Below are 14,320 nucleotides of genomic sequence, written 5' to 3'. Positions count from 1 at the left end.
GAACTTAAAAAAATTAACCATTGCTGATTTACAGTATAACAGAAACCAAATTTAAAAAGTTTTCATTAGATACTGTTCTTTTATATATTTGTAATCTTCATTTAAAAGTTTTTGACAACTCCATATATACACATAGTAATTTCAGCCATTCTCCATCCCACCTTTATTGTTTCACTTCCAACCCCTTCAAATGCCCCTCTTTACAAGTCTCTTTCTCATGTTCATATCTTTGGGTTTTTATCTTGTGACCCATAGTTTAACCAGAGCTATTTGTGTGACCCTGGGGTTTAGAATATCCTCTGGAGCCTAGATGGCTCTCCTGAGAGTATGTATGTGAGATCAATGACTGATTCTACCCATAATCTACCAGTAGCAATAGTTCAGCAGAGTGGAGTACGGTCCTGTTGAGTCCCTCTCTGACCCTTGCTGTGCTGATGAGGAACACAGTCTTGTGCAGGCAGCTGTAGATGTTGTGAGACAGACCAGGGTGGCAATGACTATGTGTGTCTTGCCCACAATACAGCATTTCCCACCTTTCTTCTCATCTTCTGGCCCCTGTTCTCTTTTCACCCTCTTCCACACTGTCCTAAGCTTTAGAGGAGATAGTATAGGTGTTCAGCTAGGCTCCAGAGGATATTCTAAACCCCAGGGTCACACAAATAGCTCTGGTTAAACTATGGGTCATAAGATAAAAACCCAAAGATATGAACATGAGAAAGAGACTTGTAAAGAGGGGCATTTGAAGGGGTTGGAAGTGAAACAATAAAGGTGGGATGGAGAATGGCTGAAATTACTATGTGCATATATGGAGTTGTCAAAAACTTTTAAATAAAGATTACAAATATATAAAAGAACAGTATCTAATGAAAACTTTTTAAATTTGGTTTCTGTTATACTGTAAATCAGCAATGGTTAATTTTTTTTAAGTTCACCAATTAGATTATATGTAAAAGAATCTAAGCTTCAAGGTAATGTTATTAACTATTGCATATTAGTTTGTCTCAACAGATGCTCAAGTGTCACTTACTCTGGTACCTTGAGCAGCCATGAGTCTCTGCTTTCACCACAGTTCATTACCATGAGAATCTTTTCTGGGTAAAGATAGCTGTAGCATTTGTACATGAGTATAAGTATATAGATGTAACCATCAAGTGCTGGGATTAAAGGCGTGCACCACCACCGCCCAGCTTCTGCTATGGCTTGCTATTTAGCTCTGACCCCCAGGCAACTTTATTTATTAACATACAAATAAAATCATTTTTTCAGTACAAATAAAATATCACCATATTTCCCCTTCTCTATTTTAATAAAAAGGAAAAAAGTTATAAGAAAAACTATATGCAAAAGTACAATAACTATATACCATGTATAAAAGTAATGAATACCTAAACAATGTCTAGTTTATTTGTATTTGACAAATTCAGAGAAAATAATTCCATTATCTATCCTATTTTGGTAAGTCCAAAATGTACCTAATTCACTTTCTATCCTAACTAATCTTCAACTATAACTAATCTTCAACTATAACTAACTAATCTTCAACTATAACTAACTAATCTTCAACTCCCTCAGAGACCCAAAAAGGAAATAATATTACCTAACAAAAATAAAAACAGGAAGTGCACGCAAGCAGCTTCCAAAAAAAAAAAATGTGAGTTGACAGAAACAGCCAGCTGCCTGGACAGTCATCGAAGGTTCTCCACAGTGTTGGGTATCATCTTCAGCGTATAGGCTTAGTGTATCTGACAGACTCATTTGTGAAGTAGGATATACACAAGGTCAACAGTTTGACCTCACATTTGATGAGAGCAGTCCATGTACCAGAAACACCTGAATTCCACTAGTGTCATGTCATGATTCAGGATCTTAAATTCTGGAAATTGTTGATGTTTTTTTTTAATTCAGCTCTCCATTCTTTTTGGCTGTGTATATGTGGCTTCATCTCAGCATCCCGTTCTTCTCCACATCCCTCTATTAAATGCCAGTCTACTATTGAGAGGTGTGAGCTTAGTTACTCTCCAAGAATAACTGTATCAGCTGCTGTTCCACTGCACATCAGAAGCCATCGGCCCACTGCCTGTTCAGCTGCCTTTGAAGAAAAGGGCACTGTACCTTTTCCAGATTGCAAAGGCCACTTCAGGGATGGTGCCATATTGTCCTGGCCTCAGAAGATGCCTTTTGATAAAGCCACAACCACACTTGTTTTGGCAAGAATCGGTAGTCCTTTGTTTCATGTCCTGTCTGTCTGCAGTTGATTCGAGGATACTTTGTTGTCCAGTGGCTAATTTTTGCCACAATGAAAGTTAACTCCATATGCAGTTTCTTCAAGGACCATATTTTCTCTGAAGTAGAATGGTACTGCCAGGAGCCAACATGTCTCATAGTCATAACAAAACAGAAAATTTTCTAAGTTATTAAAACAATTTAAATGTCAATTTCTGTAGATCTCTGAAGGGTTTAAAGATGACCTGTCTATTTAAAATATATCTGCTCAATCTTGAAAACATACCTAATATGACCACAAGTTCTATTGTAATGTCCAACTACTAACTTTCATTTCTTTATATCCTAATACTTGGTAATAATAACATTCAAGAATCAGCAATAGCATTACATTGTTAAATGAATGATAAAGTACAATTAGAAATATACATATAGTATTTTCTAACAATATCAATCTTAATATAAATAATTTGTATACAATATAAAAAAAATCCAATCCAATGTAAAGTATTTGAAACTAGTAATTATCTTATTCTTTTTTCTTTTTTTTAAACAAGAACCTTAAATCTAATCTCCTTTGCTTAGCCCTTTTCCTAACCCTTAACAACAACTTTTAATTAACCCTCCTAAGCAATGAATATTATCCCAGACCCAAAACACATTAAAAGACAAAAAAAAACCACCCGCCCCACGCCACCTCTTTGGGAATGTGGGAATGATATTCTTGAAATTGCTTCCTGCTGGGTATGGGTGAAGGTATCTTTATTCTGAAAAGAAAAATTTTGGGTTAATCATCAAAGTCTAGAAAGGTAACTATATCCTTTGTTGTCCAGTTTGAGCATAATGCCAAAAGTTCAGAGTTTATTTCAAGTCCTTATTCAAGTAGTCTTTGAAACTGGATCATTTCAGCTAACCCCCTCAAAATTGCTCTGAGCACTTTGTATATAAAGCTGATCTGTAGATGATGTTTGTCAGCTTAGTGATATTATTATTGTCCACGTTGAATTGTTGTTGTTGTGGGGCCCCATCTTCTTCCTGGAGACTTCAGTTGATGTTAGGCCTGGCTGTGATTTCCTGCAGAAAACTGATAAGGGACCTGAACACAAAGACATACATATGCAGCTAATTGAAGCCTTTTTTCTAGAATTAGTTAGTACTCTATAGGACCATTCATATCTTAACAAAGTTTAAAATGTATGTATATATATATATATATATATATCTTGTAAATTTGATATAAAATTCATACTTTAAGAAAAGTTTAAAGAGCCGGGCCGTGGTGGCACAGGCCTTTAATCCCAGCACTCGGGAGGCAGAGGCAGGTGGATCTCTGTGAGTTCGAGGCCAGCCTGGTCTACCAAATGAGTTCCAGGAAAGGCGCAAAGCTACACAAAGAAACCCTGTCTTGAAAAACCCAAAAAAAAAGAAAAGAAAAAAAAAGTTTAAAGAATCAGAATAGAATCAAAGAATTGAGATTAGTAGTAATAAAATAGTCCCTTAATTAATTTGTTTTTTCTCCTCTCCCATATCAGAAGATGGATCTTTTCTTCTGGCATGATACAGGCAGTTTGCATTTTCTGAGTTGAGCCTGGGCTCTGGCTTCCTTAAGTTCTGACCATGTGCATTGGCGTTTCAGCCAAAAACTGTGTGTAGCTCCTGCAATTAGCGGTAGCTCTGGCAGGGCAGGCCTGAGTTGTTTGTAGCACCGGCTTTAAGCAAGTAGTTCCAGCTGTGGGTAACCACTTGTAGCTACAGTCCATCGGGCCTGCAGCCTAGACAGAGCTAGGCCTGAGCTGGGGAGCCGGGGAGTCAGTGCCGCCAAGCAGCCATAACCGGCTTTGTGTAGCTCAGGTATGGCAGGCCACAGGCAAGCAGCTGTATGTACCATGAATGTTGGGTACCAGATGTAGATGTAAACCGTCTTGTTAAATAAGAAACACAGAGCCAATGCAGAGATGAAAGTTCAAGAGGTCAGAGCAGTAGCTAAGAGCTAAAAACCTTACCCTTCACTTCCACTGCTGTCCTCCTCAGCAAGAGACCTACTTCCTGTGTGTTTGTCCTTTTATTGACTTTCTGTTCTGCCTTCTCATTGGTTGAGACCGCCTCGTCACTGCCTGTCTGTACAGACCTCCAGGTCTTCTATGGTTGATATTGAGATTAAAGGCGTGTGTCTCCATGCTGGCTGTGTCCTTGAACACACAGAGATCTGCCTAGCTCTGCCTAACAAGTGCTGGGATTAAAGGCATGCACCACCACCATCCAGCTTCCGCTATGGCTTGCTATTAGCTCTGACCCCCAGGCAACTTTATTTATTAACATACAAATAAAATCACTTTTCAATACAAATAAAATATCACCATATAAGTATAAATATTTGAAGGCAGTTTACAATCACACTTCTTTAAATAACTGTAAAAAATTTTCTACCAAAGAAACTAAGACCCTGATTGTTGGTTTTTAGGCTGTATTTAAAAAACAACAACAGCAAATTAAGTTTTGCTGCTGTAGAAAGCAGCCTTCAGCACCCCAGGAATTGAAGAGGAGCCACAGAGTCTGCGGACTGATCACTCCATTGACTTTTCTCTCTGAGGGAGTAAAACTTATTTCTCTTGGGCCAAAAAAAAAAGGGGGGGGGGAACTAACACTAACACACACACACACACACACACACACACACACACACACACACACCTCCAACATGTCAGGTTCTCACCTAGGGTGTTGATGGGTGGCAGCCTTCAGCAGGTCAGAGAAACTGAAGAGGAGATGCAGAGCAGGTGAGCTAACGGACAGACAAACAGACATACTAGGACTTTTCTGAGGGTCAAAGCTTAGATCTTCATTTTATTATTGTTTCCATTGCTTGTTCTACTCTATCGTTTTTCTACCTGTTCTTCTACCCTGACATTTCCTTCTTTCTCTTTCCTAGTGACTTCCTTCTCACTACTTCCTGATGACTTCCTTCTCACTACTTCCTGATGACTTCCTTCTCTCTACTTCCTGATGACTTCCTTCTCATTACTTCCTGATGTCTTCCTTCAAACTTCTTTATTTTTTCCCTTACAGCTTATAAACCCCAGTAGAATCTTTTAAGCAATATAAAAATTACAATGTCATTACATTCTATTTTTAAGTAAATGATTACAATGAATACCAGTAAAAAAAATGAGTAAACATTTTACATATTACAGGTGAAAAACAAATAGTCCCAAAGTACTCACACACAGTTAACCATTTATCTTTTAGAATTCTCATTGATCAGGACCCTTTTAGCTGTAACTGTTATAAAGGCAGTAGTTTTTATAATTGCCAGAAATATGGGTTTAAATTTTAAGAGTTCTTCCCAATTATCTTAACTAACTATCCAACTTTTTTTCCTAGTTACATGAAGTATTATTTAAAGCTTTGTTTTAGCTATGATGCACTCCAAAATCCATGAACACATTTCCCAATATCAAAAAGAACTTAAGCTAATTCCTGCGTCTTGATTGTTTTCCTTAATCATTAACCTAGTCTATAGGACTCCTCAAGAGAAACTCATAAGTCTTAGCTGCATGACACTTCCTTGGTCCAAATTTCTATCAATGCAGCCCCTGCTTCATTGGGGGAAGAGGGGGTACAACACTATATCTTATATTTACCTATAATAAATTTCCCACTAAACTCACCTCTATCATAATCCCTTACTACATGTGTTAAAAACCCTTATTCATCAAAATTCTATTTAAACTACCATTATTACTGTATAAAACCATTACTTCAGTTAAACAGTACAGCTTAAGAGGAAATCATCTTCATAATAATCCACAGGAAAAGTGCCCAGTAGAATGGGATATTTCCACAAGATAAGCATACAACATTTAAGGCAGTGGGTATTCTCCCAACCCCCATTCACACAATTCATTCCAGAAAAAAAAATGGCAGCAGCAAACATGTGAAGGCACAGCAGTAGCAAGAGACATTCAGAAGCTGAAGCCCCCTTGGCCTTGCCCATCAGAGATTCACGCATCAGTGCCTTGCACTCTGCTGACTTTCCTGAAGCTTCAGTGCCACCTGCTGCTCCTCTGACACGGCCACACACAGGGAAAGTTTTAATTTATTTTCAGTGTCAGATGAATTCAAAGAAAGTGGAGGACAGATTCAAAAATGTCTCTTTTTCTTAATAACTAATAATTGCACATAGGTAATTGATAAGAACATAATCATTATACAAGCTAAGGCCACGTGATTCTTCCAGAAGCCCCATGATGAGAGATCGATGCCCTGGATCGTCAAGAATTCTTCACCAGTACATCTGTAATTCAATACACATAAAAATAATGTCAAAGATTATTCAGTACATTCACTGCTGCTTCCTTTTAAAAACTCAGTTTCTACACATCATTAAAAACTTCTTTATATTTAATTGATATTAGTAATGATGTACTTACAATTTGGTTACATATTATGTCGATCTAAACTACTTGAATTAGTTTCCTCTGTTAATTTCAAAAACCATTCTAAGAGGCGTAGCTATCACATCTATTTAAAAGCATAGAGGAAGTAGGCTCAGTAAAGTAGTTTAGAGAGTCACACTAAGATCCAACTTAGCAGTCTTCAACGTGTCATCCATTTCCAAATCTACAATGCTGTTCTCTCTTACAAGGGCAAAGGCATGGATGAAGGACTTGTTTCTCCCAAAGTGGAAAACCTCAGCTTACTAATGACACATAGACACTCTAGGAGATCAAAGCTTTGTGCAGTTCTGCTGACTCAGTGGACAGTCATGCAATAAACACAGCATCAAATTCTACAAACAGGATCAGAGAAGACCAGGGATGTCTGGCAGGAATTAGTCAATTCCTGTCAGCTCCTGTACTAAAGGAGCAGTGACAACCAGGGATGCTCAGCTATGGAACATCCCCAGCAGCCCAAGGCTACAGACAGCCTGGGTACCAGGTGGAACACAGCAGGATTCAGGGGTTCAGACACACGTTAGAAAAGCAGCTGCTGCTAAAAGTTCTGGATACACTACAATTACCACCTGTGTGTCTCCATGCCTGTGTCTCCATCCCTGTGTGCCTCCATCCCTGTGTGTCTCCATCCCTGTGTGTCTCCATCCCTGTGTCTCCATCCCTGTGTGTTTCCATCCCTGTGTGTCTCCATATCTGTGTGTCTCCATCCCTGTGTGTCTCCATCTCTGTGTGTCTCCATCCCTGTGTGTCTCCATCTCTGTGTGCCTCCATCCCTGTGTCTCCATCCCTGTGTGTCTCCATCCCTGTGTGTCCATCCCTGTGTGTCTCCATATCTGTATGTCTCCATATCTGTGTGTCTCCATATCTGTGTGTCTCCATCCCTGTGTGTCTCCATCTCTGTGTGTCTCCATCTCTGTGTGTCTCCATCTCTGTGTGTCTCCATCCCTGTGTCTCCATCCCTGTCTCCATCTCTGTGTGCCTCCATCCCTGTGTGTCTCCATCCCTGTGTCTCCATCCCTGTGTGTCTCCATCCCTGTGTGTCTCCATCTCTGTGTGTCTCCATCCCTGTGTGTCTCCATCCCTGTGTCTCCATCCCTGTGTGTCTCCATCTCTGTGTGTCTCCATCCCCGTGTGTCTCCATCCCCGTGTGTCTCCATCCCTGTGTGTCTCCATCCCCGTGTGTCTCCATCCCTGTGTGTCTCCATCTCTGTGTGTCTCCATCCCTGTGTCTCCATCTCTGTGTGTCTCCATCCCTGTGTCTCCATCCCTGTGTCTCCATCCCTGTGTGTCTCCATCCCTGTGTGTCTCCATCCCTGTGTGTCTCCATCCCCGTGTGTCTCCATCCCTGTGTGTCTCCATCTCTGTGTGTCTCCATCCCCTGTATCTCTTAGGATTCAATAGTTTTCAAATCCACTAAAAGGGCAGATTTCTTCCTCTTGTGAGGTCGGTAGATGGTCAACCTCTGGTTTCACTTTACCCATCTGTTTGTGGAATATTATTTTAACATGTGTTACCTTTGTTTGTGATGTGGAACATCTGTTTAATGATGCAAAGATGTGATACATTGTTTTATGCTGTATTTGTTTAACTTTGTGAAACTGTTATTTTGCCTTTTCTAAAACACCTGATGGTCTAATAAAGAGCTGAACAGCCAATAGTGAGGCAGGGGAAAGGATAAGTAGGCATGGCATACAGAGACAATAAATAGGAGAAATATGGGGGGGCAAAAAGAAGAAAGCTCAAGAGAACAAGGAGAGGAGGATGTTAGGGGCCAGCCACACAACCACACAGCTAGCCACAGAGTAAGATTGAAAGTAAGATATACAAAATAAGAAAAGGAAAAAGCCCAGAGGCAAAAGGTAGATGGGATAATTTAAAGTTAAGAAAAGCTGGCAAGAAACAAGCCAAGCTAATGCTGGGCATTTAAAATTAAGTATAAGCTTCTGTGTGTGATTTATTTGGGAGCTGGGTGGGGGCCCTCTGAAAGAGTAAAACAACCAACAACACTTTCCACATTCTTCTGACAAGAAGCTAGTAAGGAACTTCTATTAGGATGACAGACCACACCAGGAGAAAGGAGATATGGGAAATAAGACACTCCCTCATACTTGTTTTCTTATCAGTAATTCAAACATAATTTGGGTTACTATTATTCATTATTATTTTGAATATCAGGAGAGACTGAGCATATCAGCCTATTCCTCTCTCATTTATACATCAAAATCAAATCAATGAAAGCAATTGTAGAAAGGGAAGATATTGAAACTTTAAAACAATACACTTTAATTCTATTTAAAAATTGTTTCTATTTTCATAGTATTAGACAAAAATTATATTTCCTTCTCAATATACTGAAATATGTGTTTCTTTCATTGTAGGACATATCCTCTGGTAGGACATTTTATACACACACACACACACACACACACACACACACACACACACACACCAGTCTTTGATTTCTTCAAGTCCTCTAGAATGTAAAGCAGATGGAAGGCCCTGAAATCTGGCAGGCAAAGGTCACTCACTTTAGTCCTTGCTACCCTGATGTTCTTGGGCTCTGCTCACAGGTACCATGATATCTATACATGTAGAAACTGTACACCCTTGTTAACTATCAGAGCAGCCTAGGTCAAACTCAAATGTTCTGAAACAAAGAACTCAAATCCACAATCAAGACACCAAAACCATTTTTAAATGCCCCCAAGAACCCTTTCTGCACATTATCTATACCATGGAGCAGTAGGATTAAAACACATTCCTGTGTGCATTGATTACAATGACTCACTCTGGGGAACTGGGAGAGGACAATGTTAATCCTGAAAGGATGGATTCCCTTCTAAGTCTAACAGCATTGTATGTCCCCATTATGACACTGAACTCAAGCTTACATTACATAGTTCTGACATCTACTGACTTCTGCTGTGTTATGTTCTAGACAGAACTTTTGTCCCAGGAATTCATTGTGCTGCAAAGCCTGTAACACAAACAATAACAGAGAAAGGCAAATAGTTTAACATTTCCATAAGTTTCTAAAGAATAAATACAGCTATAAATTCAAGATCAATCTGGACTGTAATTTCCAAATATATTTTTAAATGAACAACCTCCACCAAGTTCAGTCTGCCCAGCAAAGCAGTGCCCCTCCCCCACACTCAGGAGGTTTAGGATTGAAATGATGGGGCTTCCCAACTACTAAGAGGTGGACTCTCTAACTAGATTACCTCAGGCACCTCCTTCTCTGCCCAGTCCATAACCATATATACACTGTAATTAAAACAATACTATAGATTTATAGTAACAATATTTCTTGCTTCTTTTCATCAAAACCAGTTGTGATCATTGGAGCAAGAAAGTCTATTAAGACACACTTTACTGCAGAGAAAGCTTGGCAAATCCAATATGGCTATGATATCACATGGTTTCTATTCTTTTAATTTCCTGATATAAACTATATATCCTAGTTCATGATCCTTTCATTATTCCTTATTGGGTAGAATCACAACTATATGCTTTTCATCATACCATCTATCTTCTCTCTTTACTCTGGAATTTTTCTCATCCTTTATGTCTCTCAAATAACATGTGCCTGGGGAAAAACCCAGATGACTCACTGACCTTTGGCTAGAATTAGCAGGAAAGTTCTCATCTTTTGCTCCTGGAAGGAAAATCCTGGGGAGCTGCTGGTTAGAGATTACAGCTGTGGAAAGGACTTGGTTGGGATTCATTTCAGTTGCTACAGCTGGAGACCCCAAGTACAGTGACAGACAGGACAACTTACTGTAAACCCATAATGAAGAATGCTGAAGTACTGAATCCATGAGATGTTCTGCAAGAAGATCGTGTAAAATATCGATAGAACTGAAATAAACTACAGAGAACAGAAACAACGATTAGAATCAGTTCAGTAACTAAGAATTCTAAACAAGATCCTCACTCTTCAAGACCCCTTCATACTTCTGACTTTTTCTGTTCAGACCAGCTCTTTAAAACATTCTTTCAATAAACTCCAAACAGAATTCTTCACTGTTCACAAAGCCAAGGCTCTTGGTGGTTTTCAAAAGAAAGACCTGCCACCCTACTCTGCAGGAGCCAAACCCTCAGATGCTTGTGTTGTTTGTCTTTAAAAGGGCATGTAATCTATGCACGCCCTTTGAGTTTTAAATATATCCATCCTACATATTTAAAAGATTATTTAAGTTCATTATAATATCTGACTTATGTAGATATAAATGATGAACAAGGATGAGCCAGGGACAGCTCTGAAGTTCACATAAACCTTGTCCTACCTACTCTCAAGTACAGTAGAACATGCAAAACAATGACTGTGTGCGTGCATGCAGACTGCACCTGACCAAATGCTTCTACAGAAAATATAACAATGGCATCAAAACTAGTTTTTAAGGTCCCATTGAGAAACTTTATACAATAACCAGTTGTCTCAGTTCCTTTCCTGTGACTGTGATGAAACACCATGACGAACAGACAAGTCGGGAGCTTTTCTAAGTACAAATTACAAAAATAATGGGAAAGAAATGAGGGAAATAGTCTCATTCACAAAAACCTCAAAAAAGGGGGTGAGTGGGTGGGAGGGGAATCTTGGAATAAATCTAACCAAATGAAATACTTGTACAATAAAAACTTTAATACATTGAAAAGAAAACTGAAGTTACTAGACAACAGACAGACTACCCATGCTTAAAGATGGGTACAATAAATATGAAAATATCCATCCTACTAAAAGCAATCAACAGATTCAATGCAATCTCATCAAAATTATAATATAATTCACATAATTGAAAAAACAATACTAAATTTCACATGGAAATACAAAAGTCCCACATTAGCAAAACAAGCCTGAACAACAAAACTGTCAGAGGTATCATCACCCATTGGTGAAAGAATCCATCCCCCTTTTGTGTGAGGAATAATTCATCTTCTCTAGTGATAAGAGGATTCCAGTGGGTCTGTCTGCACATCTGGGAACAAGAGCAACAGACTCTGGCAACCTTCAGCACCCCATGTGTCCCTCTCTCATAAAGAGGACAACATGCCATTTGCTTTGGCAGGACCAGGGTCCCCCTCAAAGGAAAAGGACACTTGAGCCTGGGGATGTCCTGCACACAATTGTAGCAATCCCTCCTTGGGCACATGCTCTGTGCAGTGAACACAGTTTACCTAAGTATTCAATTCTCTACATCAGTTTTATAAGCACATTATCAAAAGTATAAACAAAGTGAACCCTACAAACATGTACTTTAGGTAATGAGATATTGTTAGGTACATTTTAAGAATTAATTTTAAACAATGTCTGGATGATCCAAAGAGGACAATTTGGGACATATGTACTTGTCCGTCCAAGAAAGCTTCCCGGTTATGTTTTTTTTTTAAGTAAGTGTAAGACTAGACACTCATCAAATTGAACTGTTAGTAGATAAACTGTTTCAATTACATTGACAAGTTTCTATTATAGTTTAAAAAATAAGCAGGATTTTTTTCAGTCTTAACTTTAATGATTTTCTTTCCCCTGGACAATGATGTCAGCAGCCTCTCTCTTGGGTGTAAAGTGTCCCACCTCTTCAACCTTCTGGACTGTGCTCTCAGTTAAAGTCACAGGAAGGGGCCTCCCAGGTCTCTTTCAATTTGTTTTCTGTTTTGTTTTGTTTTTCAGCCTTTTAGCAGTATTTGGTCCCCAAGCAAATAACCCATGGGTTGTAAATTTTAGCAGAGGAGTCTGGGTAAAAACTTTGTAACCTAAGAGAAAGCAAAGTGGAAGAGAGATCCTCAGCACAATTGATGAGAAACTGATTTTAGTTTTCCTGGTGGGAATGCCTGTAGACTCCCTAAGACAGGAGAAACATGTAACATTCATGTGGAGAGAGGCCCCCAGCCCTTTCTGAAAGCTATTTTAATCTGAAACAAATCTCTTTAGTTCTGAGTTACTCTAAGATTGTCTTCACCATATTAGCAGCAGCATGGGAAAGGAAGGAGGCCTCTATCCATCTGAAGAGGTGTGCATTCCTACCAGTGTATATTAAAGTTTTCTTTTAGTTTGTTTGTTTATTTTGTATTTGTGGAATTTCATCTGGATTCCTAACCCAACAAAGGTCAATCTATTTCACAGAACGTAGGGAGACTTCCAGGATTGTTTAACATCACAATATCCCATGTACTGTGAAATTCCCATCACCATACCCCAACAGGAGTATCCAAGGATGTTTCAGAATTTTAGTTCTAAGAACCAAGGTTTCCTTTATAGAAACTAGTCTACAGTCCAGGGCATCAGCCACAGAAGTGGACTCTGAGTTCAATCCAAATATGATGGGGCAGAACTCTTCATCTGTTTTTCTTTGTCTCCTGTCTGTGGTGACTTTCATCTTGATTAGGTGTTGTCACTGTAGGCAGTGAGTTAGATATGCTGAGATATGGGCGAGGGGTCCCTGGAGACATGGGGTGAAGTTACAAGTGTGCTCAAGGGCAGTGACCACACCACCTGGCTCTTTTCTGCTTTTCTTTCCTTAGGGTAAGGAAGTACACAGGGGACACTGGACAGACAACTACAATGGCAGTGACTGACCATTCATTTCTGATTGTATTTATGTCCTGCTCTATGAGATGGAAATCATGTCTGACACTGTGGCTAGTGGGGTCCCAGGTCCCAGGGAAGAATCTACTGTTATTCTTCTAAATGGATGTGGTATTAAACTGACTTCTAATGAGTTGTACTTACATTCATAGATTAGAACATCTCAGACCTTCATTAGAGAAGCTTCCTTTTGCAGGAGACAATGATTAATGCAGATTAACCACAGGTCAACATACAGAGAAGAGAGACTCCAGAGGATCCAGCCCTGAATGGGACATCTGTATATCACACCCCTCCTCCCAAGGATCAAGGATCAGGATGTAAGAGGCTAGAGGGATTGCAAGAGCCAGAGGCTGTGGACAACTACAACAAAACAGGGTTCTCCTGTCACTATTGGGCAGTGACACCTAGGAATGCAGTGCAGTGTGACAAGATGGGGACACCTGTACAAGATCAAGTCAGAGAAGATTCCTGCATGGACGGGAGAGGTGGACATGACCTCTTACCCCTACCTGAGGAGCTACTGGCAGTTGATGGCTGCTGAGAGGGGGAGCCAGTTTTCTTTAAGGATGTGGCCCCTGAGAGCCTACCCATGCTGCAGTAGATGGCCCTACACACAGGCACATATGGGCAGTGCTAAGTAGACCCAGGGTTTACAAAAAGCAAAACAAAGCCTGAGTCAGGGAGGGGAGAGTGGAGAGAGTGACAGAAAATGCAGCTGTTACTTTCCTGTTGCTGTGACACAACACCATAATCAGGGAACTTGAAGAAGGGAGAGTTCCTTTGGCCTCAGGTTTCCAGAGTGACAAGAGGCCATCCTGGCAGGGAGGTATGGCAGCAGGCAGCGGGCTAGGAAGTGGGAGAGGAAGCTGAAGGCTCACATCCTCACGTGACAGTGCAAAGATGAGAGGGAAGAGGAAGGGGACAGGACTATAAACACCCAAGACCCTCCCCCACCCAGGGACAGACTTTCCCATAGACGAATTTCTAAACAGTCTTATTAAATAAAAAACATGGAGCCAGAAATTGATGTAAAGCCAAAGAAAGATCAGAGGAA

The 14,320-nt window shown here is 39.9% G+C and overlaps 1 protein-coding gene across 4 annotated transcripts in view; it reads right to left on the bottom strand.

Annotated features, from left to right (window-relative positions):
- Positions 1-4,173: 4,173 nt before the first annotated feature.
- Positions 4,174-14,320, bottom strand: part of LOC143267677 (ATP-binding cassette sub-family G member 3-like) — a 71,246-nt gene continuing 61,099 nt past the window's right edge. For 3 of the 4 annotated variants that reach the window (XM_076546844.1, XM_076546845.1, XM_076546847.1), the window contains exons 14-16: positions 10,459-10,548; positions 9,569-9,654; positions 4,174-6,517 (exon numbers count right to left, since the gene is read on the bottom strand). In XM_076546844.1, the coding sequence (XP_076402959.1) occupies positions 6,364-6,517; positions 9,569-9,654; positions 10,459-10,548 (330 nt within the window). In that variant the 3' untranslated portion in view covers positions 4,174-6,363. Of the gene's footprint in view, positions 6,518-9,568; positions 9,655-10,458; positions 10,549-10,598; positions 12,432-14,320 lie in introns of those variants that run through there. The other variant, XM_076546848.1, reaches the window with a different exon arrangement.

Source organism: Peromyscus maniculatus, chromosome 10 (genome assembly GCF_049852395.1).
Source record: "Peromyscus maniculatus bairdii isolate BWxNUB_F1_BW_parent chromosome 10, HU_Pman_BW_mat_3.1, whole genome shotgun sequence".
NCBI classification, from domain to species: Eukaryota; Metazoa; Chordata; class Mammalia; order Rodentia; family Cricetidae; genus Peromyscus; species Peromyscus maniculatus.
The sequence above is the reverse complement of the archived record's forward strand: the minus strand, read 5'-3'. Positions and strand labels throughout refer to the sequence as shown.